General features: G+C 38.3%; 1 protein-coding gene across 1 annotated transcript; it reads right to left on the bottom strand.

The window, feature by feature from the left end:
• Nucleotides 489-1049, bottom strand: LOC109843375. The gene has a single exon (XM_020412310.1). It carries the CDS (start codon nucleotides 951-953, stop codon nucleotides 759-761), a length of 195 nt encoding a protein of 64 aa, XP_020267899.1. The 5' UTR covers nucleotides 954-1049; the 3' UTR covers nucleotides 489-758.

Here is an 18249-nt window from a genome sequence, read left to right as displayed (position 1 = left end):
CTATATGAGCTAAAAGAAGTCCCCACGGAAATTATTGCTTCTAGTTTCCTTAGTTTATTTGTCTCCTGCTTTCTTTTTTAGGGACAATTTGGTTCAAAAACTATATTTATAGAAAATTAATTTCTCAAAAAGAAACTTTTTTTTTTGTGTTTATCGTGAGTTTCTATGAAAATGGTTTTCGTTGTTTATTTGTTCACCCATAAATCATGACCGAAATATAGAGACCGCAATATTACTTGTTTGGTTGGTGTCATAAGAAATAAGAAATGACATTTATAAGAAACAAAGAGCCATCTCATCCCCTCCCATTGTATTATTCTCCTTTATTCGATTATTACAAGCCCATTTCCGAGCTTAAAAAGAACCGAACCTTTTCAGGTCAACAAACCAGAGTTAACCCTTGCCTACATTGGCTAGTTCAAAAGGCGATTCTCCAAAACTTTAATCAAAAATATATTATATATAAAAGATAGATTCTCTGATGTCAGAACAAATTAGTTAATTAATAATGTCGGATTAGATAGAGCAACGACTCCCATCCATCAAAATATTATGGGCCGGATCCAAAACCCTGAACCCAACAACATAAACATACTCAGATTATTACGGATCTCAAAAAAAAAAAAAATCAATAAAAAGAAGGAAAAAATCCCTAAAATTCAAGAAGAAAAAAAAACCTACGTATCCAAGAACCCAACAAGGAGAAAAAGAAAACTCTACAATTCTACTAAAAGAATAGTTGATTGAAGGAGAACCAATCAGAGAGGAGCAGGAGCTGGAACTCCAAAGCCCAAGAAGGGTCTCCCATCTATTGAGGGTTCATCATGCAACATCTCCTTCAATTTGTGGAACCCATGCGCAAAAACTCCGAACCCGAAAACGAACCCGATAAGCGCGACCACGAGGACGAGAAGAAAGCACAGGCAGCAAACTCTACTCGGGCAGCAGCACATCTTGCAAATTACAAACTTAGATGGAAAAAAAAGAGGGTGTTAAAGTGCAAATAAATAATTTGTAGAGGAGGAGGAAAGGAGAAGAGATGGGTTCTTTTTTTTTTGGTTTTGGATTTATATAGAGTTGTAACTTGTGGTCGAACGTAAACACGTGAAGGGTAATTCGTTTGCTAATTATGGGAGGAACAAGAGCTTTATGCTAATCATTGATCGCTAATTGTAACGTTTTGAGCAATTAATTGGTGCTTACGCGTTGAGGAACTGGGGATGCTGTAATTGGCCCGTCAAGGGAAAGGCCCATGGGGGAATGTGAACTGGGCCAAGATTTTTTGTCGAGCCTGCTGAAATCTTTGGCAACTGAAGCTTAAAGATGGCAAGACTTTGTTAGGTAATATTTTGATATGTGTTTTGTTAGTAAAACTACGGATAGTATCAGTGTAGCCCAGAAACACTATACGAAACCCATGAAAATTTATTGTCAATTTGAAGCATGAAGGTGTGGATTTTTTTAATAAGTAATGTTTATAATTTATTTCCTAATACCCCGTTTGGCAAAGGGTTAAGTAAAAAGGGTTAAAGAGAAGGATTAATGTACTTAGTCCATTCGATAATCTGAAAGACTAAATTATTAACCAGTTAAATAAGTTTTATTTTAACCCTTGTGATCAGTTTTAGTATTTGGGAATAACAATAATTTTGACTATTTTATTTATAATTAGAATGGTTAACTCTTAATCCTTCTAAATAGGAGTATTAGTAAATCTCTCATTTTGAGGGGTTAACCCATTTTAATCCCTCTAGAGGGGTTAGCTTAACTCTTCTATATTTTTTATGTTTGGCAAATTATGAAGGGTTAACTCACTTTAACCTTTGTATAGATTTTTTGTATTTGGCGGGTTAAGAAGAGGTTAAGTCTCCTTAACTCCTCACTTAACCCTTTGTCAAACGGTACTTAAGTGTTTTAAGTGTATAAGGCGAGTCATTTCCCAATTTCTTCGGTCTCACTTATCTTTGAGGGTGATGCATCTTAAATTTGTGATCACCTTATCAAAAAAACAAGTTCCTTGTCACCTCTAAACAATTTTGAGTATCTTGTTAAAATGCAATTTTGAAGAAGAAGCTCAAACTTATTATATACGAGCAACTTGCTTTGAAAAATATTTTAAAAGCAGAAAGATTTATGAGTCAAGCCAATCAAAGTATAATACTCTCACTTGCACTATAAATAAACGATAAAGTACAAGTCATTTGCCGTGCAAAGGTTCCTTGCTTTTCTTAAAGATTCTTCTTCGCTGAAATGCACGATTGTTTATATTTTCATAACTATATTTTATTTAACGCCAACAAAAATATATGCAAAATCAATTTTATTCAATAACGTCTCCCACATTGAATTACCCTTCTTTAATCCTGCCATTTTTTAATGAATATCCCAATTAAATTTTTTTACCAAGCGACATGAATGATGGCATTATGGTGTCATGCCATGATGATAAATTAGCCTCTCCTTTTTTTATTTAAAAAATAGAAATAGATATATTTTCTGTGTGACCGCAAAACAGAGAATGAAACTGTCCACGCTGGTGAAGATCATATCAAACCATTATAAAAAGCTCAAACAAAGAACTAGTGATGTAATGTCCGTAAATTTGTCATTTGATCCTAAAAGCACCTCAGATTTGCCTCCAGTCAGCAGATAAGAACATGATGGTATGATACTATTAATTAAAGTATACAGACAACAATATCAACTAAAGTTTGAGATAGTTCAAACAAAAGATATGAAATCCTTCTCTTATACGTGACATATTGTCTCCCATTCACCTATCTTTTGCAAACACATCACGCTGCATGAACCCGGTATAGGAGAAAAAACAATACCAAACCCATGTGGACTTCCACAATAGTAACTTAATGTGTGCCTTAGTAACAATTTAAGACAAAGATTTTGATGAGCATTGCCAAGATCTTAGTCAAGTATATGGTTGTCTTTAGTATTAGCTCCATTATAGTTTCGATCGTCCGCGAGTCACCGCACCAGACAGAAAAGCACATTTCTCTAGAAGCAATTATTTACACAATAGAATAGAGATAAACTGTGCATTTTGCACAATCAGAATATTTTGTTTCTTTATTTTCCCTGTTCAGAGAGTTTCAAAATTTGAGGCTAGCAACATGCATCTAAACACACATATACCCCCTTTACGTCACGCTTTGACTTAAACAACTGTTTGCCTCCAACTAACTCTTGTTTAATATACTAATGAAAGACAAATTATTTAGATAATTAAGAGAAGCAAGTGGAATCATCATTTTTGTTGGGAAATACTCGGGGCTACGCTAAACCCCTTTAACAGCGAAAAACGCAGTATAGAGAAAAGTACACCAAGATATAACGAGGTTCGGCAAACTTGCCTACGTTCTCGGGAGCCACACAATTAATTTCTTATTAATTAACAAGAAATTACAATGCAAGAGCAGATCTCAAACTTGAAATCTCTCAATAAATGCACTATCAACACTATAGCTACAGTGTTAATCCCCTCTCCTAAATACTCTCTTAAATCTCCCCTCTAAATCTAAGAGCGCTGGAGAAAAAGAATCACGAGCCGTCCGCCTTCAATTCTCCCCTCAAACAATCATTGAGAGCTGGAGAAAATCGGGGCTAAAAAATCACAGAGAGAAAACGTTGTCGCCGCCTAGAGGAGAAAACGAGAAGAAGCAACAGGGACTCGTGCTCTGGGGTTTTCTTTTATAGGGAAACCCTAGGGACAACTGGCGACAGCTGGCGATGAGCTCGCCTGTGGAAAGCTCCCGCTTGACCTTGCCTGCAGCAACCCCCCACCTCGCCTGCATCGAGCTCGCACGCTCGCATGATCACGTCTCAAGTTCGCCCGCGCTTCACCCGCTCCAAACTTATTATATACGAGCAACTTGCTTTGAAAAATATTTTAAAAGCAGAAAGATTTATGAGTCAAGCCAATCAAAGTATAATACTCTCACTTGCACTATAAATAAACGATAAAGTACAAGTCATTTGCCGTGCAAAGGTTCCTTGCTTTTCTTAAAGATTCTTCTTCGCTGAAATGCACGATTGTTTATATTTTCATAACTATATTTTATTTAACGCCAACAAAAATATATGCAAAATCAATTTTATTCAATAACGTCTCCCACATTGAATTACCCTTCTTTAATCCTGCCATTTTTTAATGAATATCCCAATTAAATTTTTTTACCAAGCGACATGAATGATGGCATTATGGTGTCATGCCATGATGATAAATTAGCCTCTCCTTTTTTTATTTAAAAAATAGAAATAGATATATTTTCTGTGTGACCGCAAAACAGAGAATGAAACTGTCCACGCTGGTGAAGATCATATCAAACCATTATAAAAAGCTCAAACAAAGAACTAGTGATGTAATGTCCGTAAATTTGTCATTTGATCCTAAAAGCACCTCAGATTTGCCTCCAGTCAGCAGATAAGAACATGATGGTATGATACTATTAATTAAAGTATACAGACAACAATATCAACTAAAGTTTGAGATAGTTCAAACAAAAGATATGAAATCCTTCTCTTATACGTGACATATTGTCTCCCATTCACCTATCTTTTGCAAACACATCACGCTGCATGAACCCGGTATAGGAGAAAAAACAATACCAAACCCATGTGGACTTCCACAATAGTAACTTAATGTGTGCCTTAGTAACAATTTAAGACAAAGATTTTGATGAGCATTGCCAAGATCTTAGTCAAGTATATGGTTGTCTTTAGTATTAGCTCCATTATAGTTTCGATCGTCCGCGAGTCACCGCACCAGACAGAAAAGCACATTTCTCTAGAAGCAATTATTTACACAATAGAATAGAGATAAACTGTGCATTTTGCACAATCAGAATATTTTGTTTCTTTATTTTCCCTGTTCAGAGAGTTTCAAAATTTGAGGCTAGCAACATGCATCTAAACACACATATACCCCCTTTACGTCACGCTTTGACTTAAACAACTGTTTGCCTCCAACTAACTCTTGTTTAATATACTAATGAAAGACAAATTATTTAGATAATTAAGAGAAGCAAGTGGAATCATCATTTTTGTTGGGAAATACTCGGGGCTACGCTAAACCCCTTTAACAGCGAAAAACGCAGTATAGAGAAAAGTACACCAAGATATAACGAGGTTCGGCAACCTTGCCTACGTTCTCGGGAGCCACAGATATAACGAGGTTCGGCAAACTTGCCTACGTTCTCGGGAGCCACACAATTAATTTCTTATTAATTAACAAGAAATTACAATGCAAGAGCAGATCTCAAACTTGAAATCTCTCAATAAATGCACTATCAACACTATAGCTACAGTGTTAATCCCCTCTCCTAAATACTCTCTTAAATCTCCCCTCTAAATCTAAGAGCGCTGGAGAAAAAGAATCACGAGCCGTCCGCCTTCAATTCTCCCCTCAAACAATCATTGAGAGCTGGAGAAAATCGGGGCTAAAAAATCACAGAGAGAAAACGTTGTCGCCGCCTAGAGGAGAAAACGAGAAGAAGCAACAGGGACTCGTGCTCTGGGGTTTTCTTTTATAGGGAAACCCTAGGGACAACTGGCGACAGCTGGCGATGAGCTCGCCTGTGGAAAGCTCCCGCTTGACCTTGCCTGCAGCAACCCCCCACCTCGCCTGCATCGAGCTCGCACGCTCGCATGATAGTTCGCCTGCACCTGCCTTAAGCTCGCCTGTGGAGCTGCGTCGTCTCGAGCTTGCCTGAATGGATCTCTGTCGCCTGAAGTCGCCTACCCTCGCCTGAATCGAGGTTTGTTCTACACTCAAACCAACAATCTCCTACTTGGAGACCAAACCACCGACAGCATGCTATCTCAACAAGCACCTCCTCCTGTGTGGCTCCGCCCTCCTCATCGAGTTCGCCTGCACCTGCCTTAAGCTCGCCTGTGGAGCTGCGTCGTCTCGAGCTTGCCTGAATGGATCTCTGTCGCCTGAAGTCGCCTACCCTCGCCTGAATCGAGGTTTGTTCTACACTCAAACCAACAATCTCCTACTTGGAGACCAAACCACCGACAGCATGCTATCTCAACAAGCACCTCCTCCTGTGTGGCTCCGCCCTCATCACCTATGCATGAAGGCCAACTGAAGTTGCGTACAACTTCAGTTTCTGTAAGGTCGCTGCATTTGTCAACATATCCGCTAGATTATTACTTCTTTGGATCTTCTATTGAAATCCTTTGACAACTTGTCGGGCTCTGTATCTTCTGGAACCGTCATGTTCCGTTTTCACTCGATACACCCACTTGTTGTGATGTGTCTTCTTCCCCATGGGAAACTCAGCTAGTCCCCATGTCTGGTTGGAGATCAGAGATTTCATCTCTTCTTTCATGGCAAGCTCTCACTTGCTCGCATCGCCACTTTGATAAGCTTCATCATAGCTTTCAGGCTTCCCTCCATCTGTCAACAACAGATAGTTCATATATCTCCTGTTGGGTACAAGAAAACGAGAAGATCTTCTCAATATCGGAGCTGGTGTGTCGCGCTCCTGCGCACCGTTCTATCTAACAAGCTCTTATGGCTGAGGACCTTTCTGCATCGGGTTCTTCCGAGAGGTTACTCGGGACATCGTCTGTATCTACAAATGTTGACTCGCTCTCTAAGCCATCTGTCTTGTGCATGTCCTTGTACATCACCTCGTTGAATATCACATCTTTGTTGCGGATCACTTTCTTGTTTTCATTATCCCAAATGCAGTAGCCGAACTCATCTTCACCATAGCCGATGAAAGTGCATTTCTTAGACTTGGAATCAAGCTTAATCATGCCTTGATCACTAATATGCACATAAGATACACAACAAAAAACTTTGAGATGTGAGAGTTTTACCTCCTTTTCGCACCATACCTCCTCTGGTATTTTGTGCTCCAATGGAACCAATGAACCTCTATTGATCAAGTAAGCTGTTATGTTGACCGTTTTTGCCCAAAACTGCTTCGGTAGACCTGACTGTATATGGATGCTTCTGGCTGTCTCTGTCAATGTTCTATTCATGTGCTCAGCTACACCATTGTGTTGAGGCGTACCAGGCACGGTTGTCTCCGTTCTGATCTCGTGCTCATAGTAGAACTTTTTGAATCTGATATCTTCATACTCACTACCATTGTTTGTTCTGAGTTTCTTTATTCTCAGTCCGGTCTTATTCTCGACCATGGCTTTCCATCTCCTGAAAATCTTAAATACTTCTGACTTATGCTTCAAAAAGTAGACTCATACTTTCTGAGAGTGATCATCAATAAAAGTCACGAAGTAGTATTTCCCACCAATGGATGTGGTGGTGGTTGGTCCACAAACATTTGAGTGAATGAGCTCTAGCTTCTCTTTCCTAGGGGTTCTGCCACTTGTCTGAAATCTGACTCTCTTCTGCTTTCCAAGTATGCATTCTTCACACATGTCAATCTCTACTGATTGTAAACCTGAAAGTTTTCCCTTTGTGTGCATAATCTTCATCCCCTTCTCACTCATATGACCGAGTCTCTGGTGCCACAGCCTTGAAGTCTCATCACCTGCTACAATTGAGATCAGACAACATGCACCTGCTGTCATATACAGGGTACCGGTCTTCTTGCCTCGGGGAATTGTCATTGCGCCTTTTAAAATCCTCTAATCATCACTATGGAAAGTCATAGTGTAGCCTTCACTAGCCAGCTGACTTACTAAGATTAAGTTCTTTTTCAGGTCGGGAATATGTCTAACATCCTTTAGCTCCTATACTGACTCGTTTAACTTAATCTTTACTACACCTTTGCCAATAATGGCACACGGTTGATCATCACCAATGTATACATTTCTAAGGTATTCGGGGATATACTACTCGAGGAATTCTTTTTGAGAAGTAGCATGGAATGATGCTCCAGAGTCCAACACCCAAGACTCCTCCTTGCTCTCCAAAGAGCATATCAATGCATCATCTCCTCTTGAGGTGGAAGCAATATTTGCATCTGCCTTTGCCTCCCACTCCTTCTGTGCACTCTTGTACTGATTCTTGTAATGCCCAGTTTTCTCGCACTTCCAACACTGGATAGCCTTCGAGCTACTGAGATTCCTAAATTTGGACCTCCTGTCCTATGATCCATTTTTTTGGTTGAATTTCTACCTCTTGACTCTGTATACAATACTGAAGAGGTTGTAGCTTCACCTGACTCTCTCCATCGGATCTCCTCTCTGAGAACTAGATCACGAACGCCATCGAATTTTAACTTATTGCTTCCTGAGGAGCTACTCATAGCTGTGACTGTAGCATTCCAGCTTTCTGGTAGGGAAGACAAAAGGATCAATGCTCGAACTTCTTCATCAAACTCAATATCAACTAAACTCAATTGGGTCGTGAATGTATTAAATTCATTGAGATGATGTGCTACCGATGCACCTTCCATCATTCGCAGACTGAATAACCGCCTCATCAAATGAACTTTATTTGAGGCTGATGGCTTCTCATACAAATTTGAGAGTGCTACCATAAGACCCATCGTGGTCTTTTCCTTTGCAATGTTAAAAGCAATATTATGGGTTAACGTTAAACGAATAACCACGAGGGCCTTTCTATCTAGAAGATTCCAATCTTCTTCCTTCATACCGTCTGGCTTCTTCCCTAAAAGAGGCTGATACAGATTTTTTTGATACAGATAATCATCTATTTGCATTATCTAGAATCTGAAATCTGATCCATCAAACTTTTCTAATCTCACATTTCCTTCATTTGTGGCCATCGCTCCCACTTGAATCTGACTTCCTCTAAATCATTTCAGGCTCTGATACCAGTTGTTAGGAAATACTCGGGGCTACGCTAAACCCCTTTAGTGAAAAACATAGTATAGATAAAAGTACACCAAGATATAACAAGGTTCAGCAAACTTGCCTACGTCTTTGGGAGCCACACAATTAATTTCTTATTAATTAACAAGAAATTACAATGCAAGAGCAGATCTCAAACTTGAGATCTCTGAATAAATGCACTATCAACACTGTAACTACAGTGTTAATCCCCTCTCCTAAATACTCTCTTAAATCTCCCCTTTAAATCTAAGAGCGCTAGAGAAAAAGAATCACGAGATGCCCCCTTCAAATTTCCCTCAAACAATCGCTGAGTGCTGGAGAAAAATAGGGCTGAAAAATCACAAAGAGAAAACGCAACCGCCGCCTGGAGGAGAAAACGAGAAGAAGCAGCAGGGACTCGTGCTCTGGGTTTCCCTTGTATAGGGATACCCTAGGGACAACTGGCGACAGCTAGCGACGACCTCGCCTGTGGAAAGCTCCCGCTTGACCTTGCCTGCAGCAAGCCTCTACCTCGCCTGCACCGAGCTTGCCCGCTCGCCTGATCACGTCTCGAGTTCGCCCGCACTTCACCCACTTGAGCTCGCCTGCACATCTCGTACATCTCGTCCGCGTTGGACTCGACCTCGCCTGAGCAGCCTCGAGCTCGCTTGCATCTGCCTTAAGCTCACCTGTGGAGCTGCGTCGTCTCGAGCTCGCCTGACTGGATCTCTGTCGCCTGAAGTCGCATGCCCTCGCCTGAATCGAGGTTTGGTCTACATCCAAACCAATAATTTTCACAAATTATTTATGCACATACTTTCATATTTTCAAGAATTGGTCTTTAAGCATGCAATTGATATAAATAGAAAAATAATATTTCTTCAGGTACAAACACATGATAGAAATAACATTTTCTTGTATTGATATTCTCTTGTCTTATATGAAGATAATTAATTACGGGGAAGATTTATGCCACACTATTAAGGGTAGTGACTTCTTCTTTCTAATTAACAAGTAAAAGGAAGATCTATGATTCAAATCAAATTGCTTTTTAATGTGTTTTGATTTCAATCGAGTTATGATTTTATATTAACTAGTTAAGATGCACGTGCATTACACATGGTTGAATATCATGATTATTAAATTAATAAAAATAAAATAAAAATAAAAAAATAGAGTTTTTTTTGGGATTGATCATCAACTCAATAATCTCTCTCAAATAAAATATTGTCATTATTTCCTTTAACCCAAACTGTTGCCACGTGATCTACTATTTGTGAGTTATAAACACGTTGATCTAATACAACATCTTTGTTTATTAGTATTTTGAAGTCTTCAAAAGATGGGTGATCATTCAATTCGCAAAGGAATATTGCATATGAATTTACTTGTAATATGTCCATTAAACTTTTAGTTATGATTTGACTCATATTCATATTAACTTTCAGTTGTGGTCTCACTCATATTTAGATTACCAAATATTCTCATTCAATTTTACATATCATTCTCCAAACCATAGAAGTAAAACTAAAAGTATGAGAAATTATTTTCTTGCGAAATTAGAGGAGGGAGATTATGATATATTTTGTCATGTGCTCTAAATATATATATATTTTCTTTGATGTAAGGTTCCTATCAAATCTTGCCCAAAACGATGTGAATGAAAAATGCTATTACTAATCACTTGCCTAGGATAATTGTATTGTATATAGGGTATATAACTCATATGGAATATCTGTTATTCTAAGGGATGTAGACTCAAAGCTGGAATCAAATAAATTGTTGGATAGCAGGTTTCCTAATCTGTTTTGGTAACATGATTCTTAACCTGTATTAATAACATGATTCTTAATCTGTTTTGGTAACAGGTTATTAGGATTCCTAATCTGTTTTATTTTTTGGTTTTAAAATTCCTAGTCTGTTTTAGTTTAAAGTTTTCTATATATATATAGAATGCCTTAGAAGAGATTATACATCAGAAAAGAGAGTTTTGAGAGAATTCTTCAGAGAGATCTCAGAGAGATTAGATCCTATTTATGGGCATTATAATCTTCTTCAATATTAATTAAAGAATTGTGTGGTGTGTCTCCCGAGGACGTTGGCACGATTGCCGAACCTCGTTAAATCTGATGTGTTCTTTCTTGTTTACTTTCCTGTAAGTTTTTATTTTTTATTTGCTGTGATTTTTCCTACTTTCCTATTCTTAAACACAAGGTCCGGAAGGGCAACGATTCGATTCGATTGTTTTGAATCCCCAACAACTGGTATCAGAGCTTCGTTCAGAAGGATTGTGAGAGAGCCATGGCAGAGGAAAGCAAATCTAAGATCGAGAAGTTTGACGGTTCAGACTTTGCCTATTAGAAGTCACAGATGGAGGACTATCTGTACCAGAAGGACTTGTATCGCCTATTGATGGGCAAGGATAAGGGAAAGAAGAAAAAAGAGTCATACGAGGATTGGGAGATACTGGATAGGAAGACTCTAGGGTAAATCCAGTTGTTGCTCGTCAAGACAGTCGCACACAACATATTAAAGGAGAAGATGACGGTGGGGCTTATGGAAGCACTTGCGAAGATGTACGAGTAACCGTCCACCGCAAATAAGGTGCATCTCGTCAAGACACTCTTCAATCTCAAGATAGCAGAAGGACGCTCCCTCACAATGCACCTCAGCGAGTTCAACAAGATTATTGATCAACTCGTCTCCGTAGACATCACGTTCGATGCGAAGTGCATGCCCTATTGATTCTATCATAGTTGTCGGATAGTTAGGAAGGTTGTGTGATGGCTATCAGCAATTCAGTGGGGAGCGAGGTTGTTAGCATGATTCTATCTGAGGAGGTTAGAAGAAAATCGTCCGAATCAGGTTTAGCCCTAAATTTTGAGCAAAGAGGCAGAAGACAGATGAAGGGGAATCAGAACAGGAATCGGTCGAAGTCAAACAAGAAGATGTCAAACTCGAAAGTTATACCTATCAAAGGGAAGTGTTGGAACTGCAGCCAGGAGGGTCATATGTCTTCAACTTATAAAACACAAAAGAAGGATGCGAATGAGCAGGAGGCTCATATCGTGCAGGATGCATTAATCCTAGCTATGGATAGTGATTCTGATTCCTGGGTCATTGACTGAGGAGTCTCGTTCTATGCCACTGCTAATAGGAAGCTTCTTCAAAACTATATAGCATGAAACTTTGAGAAAGTATACTTGAGGGATAATGAACCATGTAGTATTGTTGAAAGAGGAGATGTGCAAATACAGTTGAAGGGCTCCAAGTAGAATCTGAAGAACGTGAGGCACATACCGAAGGAGAAGAGTAATCTTATTTTGGTTGGCCAGCTTGGAGCAAAATACTATGTTTCGATATTCACCGGGGATTCATGGAGGATCTCAAACGGTACTATGGTTGTTGCCCGAGACAACAAAATAGAAACTCTCTACCTCACCTCGCATGCGAGTGACACCCTCGTAATTGTAGCTGGCAAAGAGGGTACAGATCTGTGGCACAATAGACTGGGACACATGAGCGAGAAGGGGATAAAGATTCTACATTCACAGAGGAAGCTAACCGGCATCGATTCTGTAAAAGTTGGTGTTTACGAGGACTGTATCTTTGAAAAACAGAAGAGAGTTAGTTTCCAAAAGGGTGAAAAGTCATCTAAAGCTCAGAAGCTAGAGTTAGTTCATACTGACTTATGGGATCCAGCTAGCGTGTATTCTCTAGGCGGTTCGGTGTACTATGTCACCATTCATCGGTGATCACTCGAGAAAGGTGTGGGTATACTTTTATGAAGCACAAGCCAGAGGTGTTTGGGATCTTCAAGAAGTGGAAGGCCATGATGGAGAACAAGACAGTTCTGAAGGTGAAGTGTCTGAGATCAGACAACGGTGGAGAATACGAGCTGGATGACTTCAAGAAGTTCTGTGCTCTAAATGGGATTCGTTTGGAGAGGACTACTCCAGGGACGTCGCAGCAAAACGACATTGCAGAGAGGATGATTAGAACATTGACGGAGCGTGCCAAGAGCATGTGATTATATGCAGGTCTGTCTAAGACATTTTGGATGGATGCGGTGCATATAATAACTTACTTGATTAATCATAGGTCATCAGTTCTATTAGATTACAGGATTCTAGAGGAGGTTTGGAGTGACAAGAAGATCAATCTCTCACATTTACGAGTATTCAGTTTGTGTGGCATATGTTCATATCAGTGACCATGTCAGGGACAAGGTAGAGGCTAAGTCACAGAAGTGCACATTCATTGGATATTGCATTGATGAGTTCATATATCGTCTTTGGGATGAGAAGAATATGAAGATCATCAGAAGCAAGGATGTGATATTCAATAAGGAGGTGATGTACAAGAACAGAGATAGTGCCAATGATAGTTAAAGTAGTAGGAGCAACACTACGGATACAGGTGGATCCGAGTATATGGATTTAGAGGAACTTCCAGATGGGGACGATAAAGTCAATTCTGACCGAAGAACGGAGGAGTCTCTAGGTGCATAGACGACTACCCAGGGTGTGGAGCTTAGGAGGTCATCCATGGTACCCAAACCGAATCTCAAATATCTCTCATTACTTGATTATTTGTTTTGACAGATCGTGGAGAACCGGAGTGCTATGAGGAGGTTATGCAAGTGAGTGAATCTCAGCAGTGAGAGCATACGATGCAAGAGAAGATGGATTCTCTACACACTAACGAGACATGAGAGTTTGTTCAGCTATCTACATGGAAGAAAACCTTGCATAACAAATTGGTCTATCGGATCAAGCAGTAGAGTGATGGAAGCAAGAGATACAAGGTCAGATTAGTCATGAAGGGGTTCCAACAGTGGGAAGGAGCGGACTATACAGAGATATTTTCCCCCGTTGTGAAGCTCACAAACATCAGAGCGGTGTTGACCTTAGTAGCTGTAGAAGATCTCTACATTGAGCAGTTAGATGTGAAGATTGCATTTCTTCATGGTGACTTGGATGAAGAAATCTATATGAAGTTACATGTGGCTTCATTAAAGAAGGAAAGGAAGAGATGGTGTATAATCTCAAGAAGAGCTTGTACGGATTGAAACAGGCTCCGAGACAGTGGTATAAGAAGTTTAACAACTTTATGAAGAGCAATGGCTATAGGAGATGTAATGATCGTGGATTTTGATACTAGTTAAAATAATTTTTTCGGTATTTTAAAATATTTAATTATTATTTTTAAAAGAGTATTTGTATTTTTCTCGATTTTCTATAATTTTCTATGATTTAAAAATCTGATTATATATTTATTTAAATAATTTTGATATTTATAAATTTATTTTGTGCGGTAAAAATTTCTAGAATTAATTTGTTGTGTTATCAGTACTATTATGTATTATTTTAAATAATATGTTGTGCTATTAATATTATTACGTAATATTTCGTATAATACCTTGTATTATTAATTACATATTATTTGTATTATTTCTACTGTTACATATTATCTATCGTATTAGTATAACTGGTACGTTTTACTGTGTATGTAATTGTCCCATAATTATTTAATTTTAAATTTAAGTAAAAATATTTTTATTATTAATTATTCTCGTTTAATTATACAATATGGGTATATTTCGACTATTTCGTATTAACTATTGTATTAGCACAACATGTATGTTTTTAATTATAGATAATTATTTTATAATTAGTTTAATTTTTAAGTACCTAAAATTATTTATTATAATTATTTTCGTTTTAATTATCTAACCCTAACCCTAACTTATATATATATATATATATATATATATATATATATATTATATATATATATAGATTATATATATATATATATATATATATATATAATTATGAAGAGAAGAAGCGAGAGAGAGAGAGAAAATGGAGAACCTTGGTACCAAGTGCTTAAAGAACTTGGTCGTGATGTGGGCTAATCTTGCCCCTATAATACACGCTCGAAGATAGAGAGAGAGAGAGAGAGAGAGCCGAGAGAATGGAGACGCTTGTACACCGTTGGCTTAAAAGCAATCTTGGTAGTGATGTGGCTAATCTTGCCCCCTATATCACACCTCGAAGATAGAGCTCAACGCCCCTTCATCACCTCCAATGTAATGTAGGGACAAGATTAGGCCACATCACTACGCAATTGTTTGGGCACTTGTACCAAGTTTTCCATTTTCATCATATATATATATATATATATATAGTATATTATATATCTATATATATATATAATATATTATATTATATATATATATAATATAATATATATATATTATATATATATATATTATTTTACCTTTACCCTCCTCTTCTTCATCCTCACGGCACGCAGCCTCTCTCTCTACTGTCATCTCCCCAACGTAGGCCACCACCCCTTCTCTGAACCTCGCTTCGTCCAGCTTCGAGACCCAGCCAGCGAACCGCCGCTCCTCCCGTCCGCCACCGCCTCTGGCCGCTCCGGGCCACTCCGGGCAATCATCCCGGCAGCAGCCAGCCCCCGACCCGCGCGGCTTGCCTCTCCGCCACCCGAACTCAACCAGCGCCACCGCTCCTCTCCTCGCCCAGCCTCGTCGCTGTCCGCGCCGAGCGCCGCCCCTCAGCCCCCATCACCACCGCCGCCTTGGCCTCCGCGTCCGCCTCCGACCAGATCCGCACCCACGCCGAGCTCCAGCACCTCCACCAGTCGCCATCCTCTCCGCCTAAGCCCGAGCTCCACCTCCCCCGCCTGCACCTCAACCAAGCCCCGCTGAGATCCCGTCGCCGCCCCTTCTTTGGACAGTCGACAACGACCGTCGCCGCTGCCACCTCGACGGAGCTCGCCGTCGCCGCTGCCCTCTCTTCAGATCCGTCGGGCAACACCCACATCGGCGTCGACACCTCATCCGCAGACCTCTTGGTCTCGTAGGCAAGATCCCGCTTCCCTTGATCTATATTTCCATTATCTATATCTGTTATTAATTGATTGCATAGAATAGACTACGATATGTTATAACCTGCGTGAGATTGTTTGCTGAAGAATATTAATTATATCATGGTAATATGATAAATGATATTTTCAGAATAATTATAATGAATTATAAGAATTTAGTTCGGCAAAAGAATCATTTTTAGTTAATTACAATAATTTAAAAGAATTTATTTTGGAAAATGAATTAATTTAGAAAAAGATTATTTTCTGAATTATGTAGACATTGTTTATGATTTATAATTCTTAATTTTGATTATTTGATATGCCATGATATTATTGCACATGATTAGTTACATTAATTGTTCCATGTTGTGATTGAGAATCATTAGGAGTTTATGACTATAGTGACCTGTGTGACATGAATAAGATCTAGAGACTTGTGTATTGTTGACTTAGAAAACAAGAAGAGTTGGGATGGGAAGGTCTGGGTTTATGTTATTGGATATGTTGTTGTTTATTTCTAGACTTGCACCGGTGAATCGTTTCGCACTAGGGTGGGTCTGAGGAGCAATGAACAGATATGTTTATTGTTTATTTCCAGGCTCGCACCAGTGGATCGTTTCACTCTGGGGTGGGTCTGAGGAACAGTGATATCGTGGATGTTGATTATTTTCCAGGCTCGCACCAGTGGATCATTTCACTTTGGGGTGGGTCTGAGGAGCAAGGATATCATTGCATGTAGAAGTGATTTTTGGACCAGTGGTTTGTTATAGGATGGCTAGTTACATGATATTGTTACTTAGATGATTATGGATTCTTGTGAGATGGGAACTAGTTATATTTCTTTTCATATATAGATCGGGGTCAATATTTAATTATCTATAATTTGAGACATATGGTATACACATGAGGGTTTCCTTGTTTGGATTATTTCGCTCACGTACTACGTCTCTTGTTGTAGATTTTTAAGTATTAATTCCATCTATTGTATGACCTTGTTGCTTGGATGGTTTTTTATCGCTACCTGCATGATCTTGTTACTTGGTTGATTTTTGGATTCTTCTGATTATTAATATTCTAGTTGTATGCCTCTATCGTTATTACTATCATCATATGTTCTAATTCTATTTCTATTATCGTATTGACCACGCATATTTTATTATTACCGTTATTGTATTTGTTCCTGCCTTGGGGGATCTTGTCGTGTGTATACACGCTGACGTACTCCTATTTTCTGGGTGTACATCAGATTTAGGAGACGGGCAGCCTCAGTTCAGAATCGTACATGAGCCAGTTGATTCTTAGCAGGGGTGTCTTGCAGAAGGAGTAGAAGAACCAACTGAAGCTTAGTGATTTTCTCCTGTAGTAGTAGTTGGACATTAAAACTCTTTTACCGTACTTTTCTTTAGTTTGATGATAGATTTAGTTATTTTATTTCCTTTTATTATGGACAATGTATTTCTTATTTCCTAGTTGAACTGTTGTTGTAATAAGGGTATGTTTGACCCATATTTTATGTCTGGGATGATTTACCATTGATGATATGTCTATTTTTATTTTGGGTTGTCTTTATATTCTTACTATGTGTGATCGGGGACCTGTGACTTCGTATTGTATTTATTTCTAGACGCTTATCGTATTGGATTGAGAAGAAAAGAAAAGAGAAAAAAAATGATAGCGCATATTTCTTCTCAATCTAATACGTTGCGGGGTTGTTCACGTTCCGATTCCCGTATATTTTGGGAAGCGAGGCGTGACAGGTTTTTTTTGGTGGCCCATGCAGATCACGGTCCCGAGTCCTCACTAGTGAGAATATAGTGGACAATTTAGATACATATCATATTTCATCTATGAGACTGTCCTTGAGCCCTTATCCTATTTTCTTGATAGATTTCCTTTCGTCCCTATCTTATCACTTTTGACTCCGGAACTTTCCACTGATTCTTATCTCGTAACTTTCCATTGTTCCTTGTTCCTTGTCTCCTTTGCTTATGGATATCGTTCCATATCTGTCTTTAGGTTCTTATTTTAATTCTGAGGATGGAATTTGTTTTAAGAGGGGTAGAATGTAATGACCGTGGATTTTGATACTAGTTAAAATAATTTTTTTGGTATTTTAAAATATTTAATTATTATTTTTAAAAGAGTATTTATATTTTTCTCGATTTTCTATAATTTTCTATGATTTAAAAATCTGATTATATATTTATTTAAATGATTTTGATATTTATAAATTTATTTTGTGCGGTAAAAATTTTTGGAATTAATTTATTGTGTTATCGGTACTATTATGTATTATTTTAAATAATATGTTGTGCTATTAATATTATTACGTAATATTTTGTATAATACCTTGTATTATTAATTACATATTATTTGTATTATTTCTACTATTACATATTATCTGTCGTATTAGTACAACTGGTACGTTTTACTGTGTACGTAATTGTCCCATAATTATTTGATTTTAAATTTAAGTAAAAATATTTTTATTATTAATTATTCTCGTTTAATTATACAATATGGGTATATTTCGACTATTTCATATCAACTGTTGTATTAGCACAACATGTATGTTTT

Source organism: Asparagus officinalis, chromosome 5 (assembly GCF_001876935.1).
Source record: "Asparagus officinalis chromosome 5, Aspof.V1, whole genome shotgun sequence".
NCBI classification, from domain to species: Eukaryota; Viridiplantae; Streptophyta; class Magnoliopsida; order Asparagales; family Asparagaceae; genus Asparagus; species Asparagus officinalis.
Note: the sequence above shows the minus strand (reverse complement) of the source record. Positions and strands in the feature narration are given on the sequence as shown.

Coding starts and splice junctions, on each gene's coding strand:
- LOC109843375 (XM_020412310.1), bottom strand. CDS start 953: ATGTGCTGCTGCCCGAGTAGAGTTTGCTGCCTGTGCTTTCTTCTCGTC.